We start from the raw sequence: 13,646 nt of genomic DNA on the forward strand, positions 1-13,646 counted from the left end.
TATTCTATATAATTCATAGATTTTCTTAAAAAATAAATTGAAATCATTGATGTCTTGGTTTCAATACACCAATGATTCAAAACAATGCAGTTCTCACAAAAACATCAAGATCATGAAATAATTATTTTAATCTTAAAATCCAGAAAATATAATTTGATAACTGCCTTTTATAATATTCGGAAATAGTAATAAGATTTTCTATAGAAATTAATCTACAAAAAATTGTCGATTTTATGCGGAAGATAACTGTATTAATGATTCCTGGCGCGAAAATAAAAAATATAAGTAAAAATATAATAAAGTATCCATATAATTTTTAACTAGCCCTTTTATATCATTAAATCTTATCGTTTTTTTTTAATATATATCTACGTATTTTTAAATAAAAATACATTTAAAACTCTAGACTTTTATTGGTATTATAAACTACATATCAATATACTTTATCTATATGGATAAGATTTCCTCTGTAATGTTTCATTCCATATCCAGCATAATCACAATTACTTCGATCCCATAGCCCACATTATTTAAAGTATTTTCTACTACATATAAGTCTTGGCTCTTATGATTTTTTTTAAAGTATATTATATTTTGATAACTTAAGTTTAATGCGGCTTTTGCTGAGTATTTATTTCAATGTAATTTACTAGATACAAGAAAAATAGAAGATATATACACAAGTTATTGCAAACAACAAATAAACCCAATATATAGGTAATTATGCACGATATATAGCAAAAAACTTATAAATCATATATATTGGTAATTATGCACGATATATCGCAAATAACTAATAAATCCTATATATTGGTAATTATGCACGATACATCATACATAAAATCATAACCTCTTGCGCTGTCATTGTTCTAAATACATCGTAAATAAAATAATAAACTAACAAAAAAAACAAAAAATTTATTAGCAATAAAAACAAAATAATATGAATAATTAATATTAAAAATGTAATGAGATAACAATCATCTAATATTAAATCTAGCATTAAAGAATAAAATATAATTTACATCACATTTATAACTCAAAATGAATTATATTTGTTTTCGAGACATAATTAGTACGATAATCATTTATTCTTAAACTAAAATCAAAGCCCTTTAACAGCTTTGAATCTTTGATCAACATTTATGGAGTTTATATGAATCATGGAATAATAATATTTTTGCACTTCAAAGATTACAAGAAAAAAAAGGGGAACTTTATTTGTATAAATTAGACATAATATTATATATAAAAAAGTATAAAAAACATATTCTTAGCATTTATGTAAAAAAAAGGGGAACTTTACTTGTATAAATTAGACATAATATTATATATATAAAGTATAAAAAACATATTCTTAGCACTTATGTAAAAAAAAGGGGAACTTTAATTGTATAAATTAGACATAATATTATATATAAAAAAGTATAAAAAACATATTGTTAGCACTTATGTTCAGAATTTTCTTTTCTAAGACTATAAGTTTTATTTCCATCTAATAATAGAAAACCATTTTAACTGCTTTTGGAAGAATTTTCGCATGATGAAAATGATTAGTAAATAATAAATGGGCATTAAAATCATATTTTTGGGTGGCTTGAACATTAGATAGTCTGTAAATTTAACATTAATATTGAACACGTTGTAAAAAAATTGAATATATAAGTCTCATATGCAAAAAAATTATTAAAAACCATTCTTATGCAGGAAAAAAAATATTATTTATTTTAGGGAATTATTCAATTTTATACAAAAAATATTATGATTTTATGAGAGAGTATAGAACCAAGTTTATTTCAATTAAATATTTTTATAACCTCCATATTGACCATAAGTTCATTTTTTATTGAAGCAAATTTAGCTTCAATCTCTTTGTTTCTTTCAAATAAATTATTTTTGTACGTTTTTGACTTATTCAGTAAAAATTTGCCTGCTTCATCTTTAGCATACAAAACAAGATAAAAATATGCCGATTTCAAGGCATAATCAATCATGGATTTTTGAGAAATTTCGTAATACGCATCGGAATAGCATTGAATTAAATCCACCTCAAAGTTATCGTGCAAAATTATTGAATTCACATCCAATCGAGTATTTTTTGGTGAAAAAAAGTGGTTGAAAATCCCGAAATCTGTATTTTTAGAGGTTGATATTTTCTTTTCACGCATATAATCCGAATAAATTCTTTTCATTATTTCTTTTTTATTGAAATCCGGATGGTTCAGGTTTATAAAAGACCTTTGAACATCTGCATACTCTTTAAAAGTATCTTTTAAATAAATCAACTTTTCAGAGAGCAATTTTTCGATATCATTCGCAAACTTTTGAGATAAGTCACAAAAAAGTTCAGAATCGATTTTTCTTATATGACCAATAAGTAAAGCCCATACCTTTTCAAATACACCTAAAATTTTGTTGTTCAAAGTTTCAATTCTCTCACGAACGATTTTCTTGAAAATTACCTCTGAAACGAAAAGCGTAGTATTTGTTTTTATCTCATTGATAGTATTTATATCAAGTTTGTAACTTTTATTGTCAAATAAATTTTTAAATAATTCATTGTATTCGAATATAAATTTCTTTTCACATTTATAAGAAAATATTTTGCCGTCGATATACTTATCCTTTATAATATTTTTGATTGTTTTTGCGTATATTTTGACTAAATCTGATCTTTCCATGTTTTCACTTGTGTATTTTTGCAGTGCATCGTTTAAATTATTTATCTTTTCTTCGATTTTTAATTTTGCTTTAGGAAGTTCTTGTGACAAAAACTTGGAAAAATTTGTGTTAAGAATTAGTTTTAAATGCCCAGTTCCTATTTTTGGATGCAAAGATTTGTAAACAATATGATTCAAAAAATAATCATTCTCGTTTTTACATGAAATTTGTAGTGGCATTTTTTCATTTAATTCCTTTTGCGATCTGTTTACAATTCCTACATATCCGAGCTTGAGTTTTGATTTTTTATTCAAAAGAACATCCAAGCAATCTGTCATCTTATCCATCAAATCAATTTTTGTTATAACTCCAATCGTTCTAATTCCTATTATATCAACTTTTCTAGAAAGCCTCAAAGAATCACTATTCGCAAGATCAACATTTGCCGCCGAAATAGCCAAAATAATAGCACTTTCATCCTTTATATATTTCATGACAAGATTTTCAATCTGTACTTCTATGTCTTTTGGCTGGTCTTCAATCGGTATTTTTGTTAAACCTGGCAAATCAACAAGCGAAATTTCATAAGTATCTCTCAAATATAAATTAATAATAATCTCTTCATCCTTTATATTCTTGTTATTTCCACAAATCTTTTTCATCTCAAGTAAAATTACCCTCTTTGCATCTTCTAGTTCTACTTCTTTGTGTTTATTAATCTCGCAATATTCATTAGATGCGGATTTTCGTAAATTTATTATTAGTGGACATCTCGTTGTTATCTCATTTCCTTTTGGAAGGATGTCTCTGTTTATTATCTTATCAAGAACGGAACTTTTACCACTGCTCTGTGATCCTATAACAACTATTTTTGGTAGCTTTATTTTGAAATTATATTCTCTTTCATAATCTTGTAACTTCTTAAATATTTCAATTTGACTTTCTGTGGCTACCATCTTATGGGATCAATTAGCTTAAAATATTTTAAATAAATCACAACGAACCATATGCATAAAAAATAGGATTGAGTAAGAGACTCAAATCAATAATTCTTCAAATAAGAATATGTGCATCGTAATTTTGAAAGTATGATTAGATTTAAATAAGTGCAACAATATTGAAGTAGAGACTTGAAATAAGAGGATATGTGCATCGTAATTTTGAAGGGAATGATTAGATTTAAATAAGTGTAACAATATTGAAAAAGAGACTTGAAATAAGAAGATATGTGCATCGTAATTTTGAAAGGAATGATTAGATTTAAATAAGTGTAACAAGATTGAGGAAGAGACTTGAAATAAGAAGATATCTGTATTGTAATTTTGAAAGTAGGATTAGATTTAAATAATTGTAACAAGATTGAGGAAGAGACTTGGAATAAGAAGATATGTGCATCGTAATTTTGAAAGGAATGATTAGATTTAAATAAGTGTAACAATATTGAAGTAGAGACTTGAAATAAGAAGATATCGGTATTGTAATTTTGAAGGGAATGATTAGATTTAAATAAGTGTAACAAGATTAAGGAAGAGACTTGAAATAAGAAGATATAATTTAAAGAAGTTGTAAAAAGCATGCAATTGTGAGAAGTATTGGCAGAATCTGTTATATTGATCAATCCAAGGTTGTGCTATAGTTAAAAAAGTATGATAATATAAAACTAATGGATAAAACAGAAAACCCGGGACAAAGAAACGAAAACAGAAAAAATATGCTAATTAATCATGCAAGAACAGAATAAGCAATAAAACGGATGAAATTTTTTTTTAGGCATCTGATACTTCTACTTCACATATTAATGAAATCATTATTAAAAAAATTTGATTCTTAGAAAATGTATTACATTTAAGAATGCTATAAATCGCCTACATTTAAAATATATACCTTGCTTTGGCAGAAAGAAAATAACGATCCATTACAACGGTAGGTTTAAAAATACCTTTTTTTACAACAGATAAAAAAGCTAGGCTATAAAATTCACGTGGTCAAAAATAATGGGAAGCGATAGTAATTTGAACCACAATATAAATTCAGATGAAGTGAAATTTTTTTTTACAATATAAAGCAATATATAAAGAAGTCTGCAAAGAGGTTATAAATAAACAGATATATAATTTTAATATAACAAAGAAAGCACCATTCCTCAAAGTAAACAACAAAATACTTGATGATATAAAATGCAGTAAATAAAATCAGTATTATTAATCATTCCAAAAATATCGTTGAAATTGTATAAAGCCTCAACAGACTTTGAAGTGCTCAATAAAAAGACGAGTGCGCACTAGAAAAAAAATCAAAATTCCGCTTAAAAAAAATGTAAAGTCTGTTAGAATAAACACAGATTTAGATTTTTACAACAAGTCCAAAGAATCATATGGTCTATAGAAATAGAAAACGTTGAAAATGATGAGGCAGCAGTGTAAAATTCTAGTTTGAAAATCAGATGTTTTTGAGGTTGTAAATCGAAATAACAAAAAATACGCTTAAAATAAAGCACAACGAGCAATTTATAATGTAAAAACAACCTAATAAATAATAAAAACAATTTAATAGTCGGATTGCAAAAAATATGATTATGAAGTATCAGCAGATGAAAATAAAATTGTGGAATTTCTAGAGAGAATGTGGCAGAAAGAATCAAAACATGTATATTTTGAAATGATTTTAAATATTTTATAAGAGAAAGAGACAGAGGTTCGCATTTTTTTCTTTCCATGAATTCTCAAAAACAATAAACACCGGCCTAATTGTAAAACAGCCTTATAAGATGGAATATCAACCTTTTCATAGAAAAAGAAAATCTTTAAACCATTATATTTTCAAAGGTATCAATGATATTTGCTTAAGAGGAAAAATATAGAATGACTGATTTTATTAAAAGACATTTTGCCTCATTCCAAAAAGAAACGTTCTGAATGAAAGTTAATTCAGCCCTACAACCTCCATATAATCTTTATAAATTTACGACTATGTGAACACCGAAATACAATATTTGTATTTAGAGAAAATCAACCTCTAATATAAAAATAATTTGCGTACAGTCGGCGGGTACGAGGTGCTATAAAACAAGCAAGTATTAAAACAACGAAAAAAATAAATATACCAACAAACTATTTGCTACTGAGATTGATATATAAAAGCTTACGACACAATAACTTATAACTATTTTACTTAATGTAGATATTGGCAAACCTTTATCTTCCAGATTGGGTATATAGATTTATAGGCGCGATAACAAGTGAATAAAAGGTTTCTGCGTTGTTAATAGTAAATATTTTTTTAAAGCGTGTTATCAGGGGAATACAGCAAGACGCATAAGTCTATAATCACTTTTTTTTGTTCTGGGCATGGACTAACCGAGCTGAGTTCTCAAAAAAAATTACCCTCGATAAATATACCATCAGATGAATCTTCTTATTGAACGAATCATTATATATCATTATCGATTGTAAGCTGCTATCTAAAAACCCAGAAAACTTCGAAATAATGACAGATCTCACACACAATTTCTTTAACTGCATAGGATATGAAGTATATAAATTGATTTCCGCAACAAATAATGTTGGATGAAGCGAACATATACCTATCATAGAAGCAAAATATGGGAATAAATGCTTTGGATTTTTAGAAGATAGCATATCTGCCATATTGGGAGAAAATTTGACTGTAATTTTATAAGAGAATATACAGCATTTTATGCTTCATGAGACATTTAAAAAGCATGCAATCTTATTGAGAGACTACTATATGACTGTTCAGAAAATAATTTTAAAAGACTCTGTTAAAATAGATTATTCCATAAAAAAATTATTGGTGGATGAATCAATATATTTAAAACCAAAAAACAAAAAAAATTGTTGTATTTTAAGATAGAAAAGCTAGAAAAATTAAAAATTTTATATTTAATTTATTTGAATTATCCTATACTGACTATATATAAATAAATCTCACAAATTTATGCTGCATAATATAGAATGATACAATAAAGAAATCCACCTATCATTAATAAACAATTATCTGTGGTCTAAGTAAAATTTATACAATGTATTCATAGTATTTATTGAGCAGGAATAAAATTAAAATTACATGTCTAAAGTAAACTATTAAAGCTAAATCAAAAACCTTTTACTTTCGACGGTGACTCAATAGTTGATATAGTCAAATCTATTAATCGGTTTGCAAGCTGGGACGATAAAACTAAAAAAAAAATATTTTGTTTCATGCAGATAGAAATATCCTCTTTGGAGAAAAGTCAAAATATCAACTTTGCGGAGAAGCATATAAAACAGTAGATAACCTAGAAAGTAGGTATAAAAGAATGCTTGTTCATCACTACAAATATACGCATTACAAAGTTGTATGTCATGTATGCTTGTAAGAACATTAATATTAAAAAATCAAAAAGAATTACAAGACACACAGTTCAAGAAATAATTTAAAACAAATTGGCCAAAAAAATTAGGCGCAAGGTTTAAAACATACACAATATTCGCACGATAGACCACATATTTTAGTTCGCGATAAAAATAAAAACTTATATAATGATAGAAATAGGAATAAAAAAATACAAATAACCTTGCACATGTCAAAAATGTGAAGCTAATAAAATATGACTTACGATTAAATGAACCAATTTTATCGAATATGGCTGAACACAAACAGTCACACACATTATAAAATAAGAGTAATTGACAAAATACCATAAGTTGCATATTAAAGAGTTTGTAATACCAACTGAAGCATTAGCATGGTCATAATAATAATATTTATGTGTATACTTGTTCTATAAAGTCTCGAAAAGGAACGGGGTATTGAGCAAGATAGTAAATATGAAGAGGTGGAAAGAAGCGATAGCCAAATATGTTCTAGAAAGCGCTCTTAAGTTTTCTTGAACAATATTAAATATCTGCAACTTTAGTTAATCCATAAAAAACAAAATAAAATCAACCTAGCCCATCAATAAAAAATTACTACTCTAATACTTTATTGTGCTATGCTAATTCGAGCATATAATTTCAAATACTATCCTTAGATTTCATTTAAATATAAAAAGTTGGATTTATAAGACAAGAACTTTCCGCTGATATTTTGTTAAAATGCTAATATAACTTTATTAAAATATTCATAAAATCTGATTTATAAGTATAATACAAATCAAAAGCATTTTTTTGATGTTATAAAATATATCTATCCACTAAGTAGAAAAACTTACAAAATAGATACAACCAATATTTTGTCACCTCTAAAAATTTTTCCTGTTTATTATTTAAGTATATTTATGTAATTAAAGTCCGCCATACCTTTATTTAATAAAAAAAATAATTTGGAATTATATTTTATTATTGGATTAAGTTTCTTTTTATCAATTTTATCTATTGGGACATAATCGGCCTATTGGGAACATTTCACAACTCCTTTATACATTTTTTGACACCTTCCCCAGATCCATATTCATCAACTGCCCTTCTTCTCTCAAGTGAGATGAGTTCAAGTGTCTTGAAAAATAACAATAATAGAGTTTTTCTAAAATATTATTTGAGATAAGCAAATACCCATAATGAAAAATACAAAGATTTTCATTCGCCTTTCACATATGAATTCCATTGTTTATTGAATCATAGCTTCATATTTAAAAAAACATTATTAATCTTTTAAGAGTAAAATTTCTTCTATAATAAGATAAAAAGGATACGAATAAACAGAAGGCAAATGTATACATCCATATATATAATATTTTATAATATTAAGAATAAAAACTTTCATTGTGATTCATGAGAAATTTCAAGAATATATGGTCCAACATTTATGAAAAATGATTTTTTTTTCAATAGAAACTTATGTAGAATGGTTTTTCTATTTATAAGCAACATGTGTACATAAATAGAAAATTTGTATATTAGTGGAAAAATATGATGATAGTATAATACTTAATAAATTTAGAATTATCATTTCATATTTTCATGGTTTTTATTTGGGTCGATGTTACATTTATATATACCATCCTTATTAAAGTTTATCAGAAACACAAACAATGCAAAGTAGGTTCAACAAAAAAAAATAATATTTATGAGTTGAAATAAAAAATGTAAATTATACAAAATTTAAAACCATTATTCAAGGATTAATTAAAATTCCAGCATAGAAACCAATTAATTATGCGGAAAAACATATGAATCATTAAAAACAACGATGTACAATTTATATAAAATAATGGTCTTGATACAAAAAACGGAGGGCGATTTCAGTAGAATAACTAATTAATTATGGGGGAAAACATATGAATCTTTAAAAACGCCGATCTACAATTTACATACAATAATAGTCGTGATACAAGGATTAATTAAATTCCTGTATATAAAGCAATTAATTTTGGGGAAAAATATATGAATCTTCAAAAACGACGATATGTGAATTATAAAAAATAATAGTCGTCATACAAGGATTAATTACAATTCCAGTGTATAAACCAATTAATTATACAGTAAAACACATAAATTCTTACATGAGATACTCCGTAGAGCAAATGGCGCCTATTCTACAATAACAGAAGATAGCTATTAAAGTTTGATCAAATTACATAATATATTTAGTTATAGTGATATTTCAACGTGTTTTTCTTAAAAGACCCATTACGCTATTTAAATGATGCCTAAATAAATTTTATTTTTTCGTTATCGATAAACAGTAGTTAAATTTCGAACCTCTATGCTAATTCATTGGATATATTCAATTATTACTATCTTTGATGTTTGAACCTCTGATAATAACCAACAAGATATTTTTATTATATTTAAGCCGTTAGAATAAATAAAAAGTCCCTTGACTTATCAACTAAGAATGATACCGATACCAATAACATTTTTTTTTCCAGCTTCTTGTACCTTATAAAAAACAAATCAGAAGATTTATTCAGAATGGGTCTCGTGATCAAGGGCATCTAGAAGAGACCCGAGATCAATACGTTTGTTTTTTCTTGTTACCGTAACTTTCCCTAAATTTCCCACGCATCCACCGTATATCAAGTTTCTTTCCTGGTAGTTTGACAAAAGATCAGCCCACATTTTATTTTTTCCTAATGTAACTGGATTACCAACAATAATTACGCCATAACGTGCTCTAGTGAGAGTCACGTTCAGTCTTCTTCCGTCCGAAACGAATCCTATTCCCTGAAACATATTTGATCTTACCAATGAAATGATGATATAGTCTTTTTCTCTGCCTTGAAATGCGTCAATATTTTTTATTTCTAGCTTGTCGATATCTAGTTTTCTTGTTTCGTAGTCATATTTTGTTTCACAAGGTTCTTTTCTGCTATCACTATTTACATCATCATTAGATTCGTGATCAGTTATGTTTTGTTTCGATTTTTTGACTTTAACTGTAATTTTGCTCATTTCCCCAACAAGAAAAGCTCTTTGTCCTTCATACGGCGTGACAACACCCACACTTTCTTCTCTTACACCACCTTGAACGAGAACCTTAACCATGTCTTCAACAGTTTTAGCTTCAGCTCTATTGAGGAATGATGTTCCGCTTTGACTTATTTCTTCTTGACCATAACAGCAATAGAAGAATGTTGGTAAGGGAAGTATAGAAAGTGATTTTGGTATGAGGAGTGATTTGCATGATGTTCCATTGATTAAACTTCCGTCGTAGAAATGCGTGTTTATCCACGATGAAAGTGATGGATGCATTCTGTATTGAGTGTTGAGTAGATATGGAATAATTCCACTATAATCTACATTGATAACGTTATTAATATTGTCTGAGCCATCATTCATACCCGAATAAACAGTTGCGCAATTGTCACGTTTACTATTGCCACCTACACAAATATTTTTATTGTTGAAGAAAGGAGATTCCTCAAAGCCCCTAGCCCCATTATTACTAAATGAATAATTTTTAGGATAAAGACTATTATTTTTGTTATTTGAGGCATTAATCATGCTTGTATCATATTCATTCGTATTTTCATATTCACTACTAAGATCATCAGTCCTTAAATGAATATTCTTTCTTTTATTGACCAATTTAATGTAAGCCAGATTTTTTTCCTTGATGTTAGCCGTACTATTCATGACGATTCTTTCAAAGAGAGTCATTTTCATTCCAGCTTGACTCACATCTTTATCAACAACAATGGGGCCGAGCTGTTTATGATCACCAACAAGAACCAATCTCTTGCATCTTGAATTTGATATGGGAACGAGACTTACAGGTTCAGTGCACTGAACAGCCTCATCAATTAAAACAGTCGAAAATTTAAGTTTTGATAAAGCAGAATCACCAGATGTTATACAAGTACATGTGATAACATCAGCAGTCTGTAATATATATTGTATTGTTTTTTTTCTTAACCCAGTCTTATTACATTTTTCTTTTGAAAAATTGTGGTATCGATCAGTTTTTTTCTTTCTAGCTTCATTGATGATTATATCTGCTTGGACGTGAACAGAAAGAAATGATAGTGCATCTACTTGTGTTTCTCTGCGCTTTGAAACCAGTCTTACTACACGTAAGCCTGTTTTATGTATCTTCATTGCCAAATGATCAACTGCTGTATTGCTATTTGCAACTACTAATACTTTATTTGTGCCTTCTTTATTATGTTCGCTTGATTTTATTAAATTATAAACTATTGATGCACATGTAACTGTCTTTCCTGTTCCAGGTGGACCTTGAATTAGGGTTAGAGGTTGCGAAAGGGCAGCACGTGCGGCAAGTTGTTGTGAAGAATTCAGTGGTGGAAGATTTGGCGGGTTTATAAGATTAACATCACTAAATGTTTTATCACAAGCAAACATCCCATTTTTATCATTATTACCTTGTTTATCACTAAGAAATATTTCATTTTTACCATAGTTATCGCTATATAATATGCTTTCATTATACCTATCCCTACTGCTATTATTTTCTTTTTTAGTTTTAGCAAGAGAAAATGGGAAAGTTCCGAGAATATACTTGAGAATTGTAGGATCTATATTAGCCATCTTATTAAGACTATTAAGCATTCTAGCCCTTCCAACATCTTTATAAACATACTCAACAGTATAAAGATTTGAAGATATAGAGTTATCAATACTAATAATCCTCATTTTTTTACCATTATCTTTATCCACTATTTTATAAACACTCGCCTTGATTTCATCAGAAACAGCTGTATTATTAACAATACAGGCTTTGATACAATGATGTGAATTTTCAAGTAAAAGATCATCACCAATCGAAAGCTTAGCATCGACATCTGTAACATGAAAATATACATAAACCATGTGTGAAGGATCTCTACAATGCCTATCATATTTGACGTGCCCATCTTTCTTGTTACCATCCATGTCATTACATTTATTACACACGCATACGAATCGAACTTTTAAATCCTTTTCTTTTAAACTTTCCTTTAAATTCTTTTCGGCATCACATTCTGCTTCAACCAGTGCAGTGTAAATATTTCGATACTCCTCAAGTGTATACCTTAATTTTGTGTGGGGGAGATGTCCTTGGTCGGGTCTTTCTATGGCTACTAAATCAAGTTTGGTTAGGTGATCATTCTTCTTCGGTCCTTTCTCAATTGAATTTATATATTTAATTTGGTTCTCGGCTGATATTCTATCAAATTCTGCATGAAAAAGAGAAGATGTATTGTTGTGAAGAATAGCCTTTTCATTGACCAGGGAAGAATCGAGACAACGCTCTACAATCAACGGAGACCAAAATGAAGGATCACAACAGTTTCGACAAAGAATCACCCTCTCATTACCACCCATATCACTATCATCTGTCCCACTATCATCTGTAACACTACCATCTTTCTTGCACTCCACACTATCACTACTATTATCAAAACCACTTTCATCTGTAACACTACCATCTTTCTTGCGATCCACACTATCACTACTATTATCACAACCACTTTCATCTATATTTATACTGCCATCATCCTTAATAGTATCTTTTTTAAACCATCCAAGATTAAAAATAACACAAGACTTGCATTTCGAACATTCAACATTAGAATCACCAACACAAACAACTCGATGCTTATTCTTAACCAAATGAAATATTATATGTGAGGCTGATGCTGATCCTCGAGAGTTACAATATGCCTGATTACACACACCACAACGGATATGTGTCTTCGTATTACAATAAACACAACAAGAACTCATCTAATTAAATAGGGGCTCTTCTTTTTTAAAAACACAATTTTTGATTAATATCAAATGAGGCTTTAATATTTATTTGAAATATTTAAAAATTAACGGAATATTAAAATATATTATTTCATTAGAATTTAAAAACATTACTTTGAATTCAAATTTTTATTTTTGCATAAAAATATTTGGGAATCTATGTTATTACTGTTATTATCCGCACATAATTTTTCCCTCTCAATTTTTAATTTAATTTAATAAATTTTTTTTAATTAAATGACGAATTAGAAGCATACATACATGCTCTCACACTTCGTAAGACCCTTGAACTGCTCTCATTTGAGAGAAGAAGAGTAGTTGATAAAGATAAATCAAGGGAAGGTGTCAAAAGATGTATCAAGGAGTTGTGCAATATTCCCAATGGGCTGACTATATCTCAATAGATATAATTGATAAAAAGAAACTTAATCCATCAATTCATAGTATTTTTTATTTATGGGCCATATTTATAGTAGTAATTTTAGTTTTTGTTCTCAGGCACAGCTTGCTTGATTCTCTGTACGCACAGCGTATTTATACTTTCGGCTATCTTCTCCTCTCCAAAGTCTTCTTCAACACCCCTCCTTCTTTCGAGACTTATTAATTCAAGGGTTTTTCTCAATCCCAAGGTTTGAATTAATCCATCAATAAGAAATAATTAATTAAAGTAAATTATAAAACAAAGTAAAAGGGAATAACCTGACTAGTGCCATAAATTAGAAACCAAGAAAATATAATTTAATGGCAAATAAACTCACCATAATTTAGCATTCCAAAAACTAATAGTAACAT

The 13,646-nt window shown here is 28.0% G+C and overlaps 1 protein-coding gene across 1 annotated transcript; it reads right to left on the reverse strand.

Moving 5' to 3' along the window:
* Window positions 1-8,066: 8,066 nt before the first annotated feature.
* LOC147063114 (uncharacterized) lies at window positions 8,067-12,428 on the reverse strand. The gene is made up of 4 exons (XM_085960163.1): window positions 12,411-12,428; window positions 10,733-10,985; window positions 9,642-10,210; window positions 8,067-8,156 (listed from the first exon to the last, which is right to left on the reverse strand). The coding sequence occupies exons 1-4, from the start codon at window positions 12,426-12,428 to the stop codon at window positions 8,067-8,069; spliced, it is 930 nt and encodes a 309-aa protein (XP_085816289.1).
* Between the last annotated feature and the right edge of the window lie 1,218 nt (window positions 12,429-13,646).

Source organism: Rhyacophila brunnea, unplaced genomic scaffold (genome assembly GCF_057557595.1).
Source record: "Rhyacophila brunnea isolate RB1 unplaced genomic scaffold, BYU_Rbru_1.0 scaffold_98, whole genome shotgun sequence".
NCBI classification, from domain to species: Eukaryota; Metazoa; Arthropoda; class Insecta; order Trichoptera; family Rhyacophilidae; genus Rhyacophila; species Rhyacophila brunnea.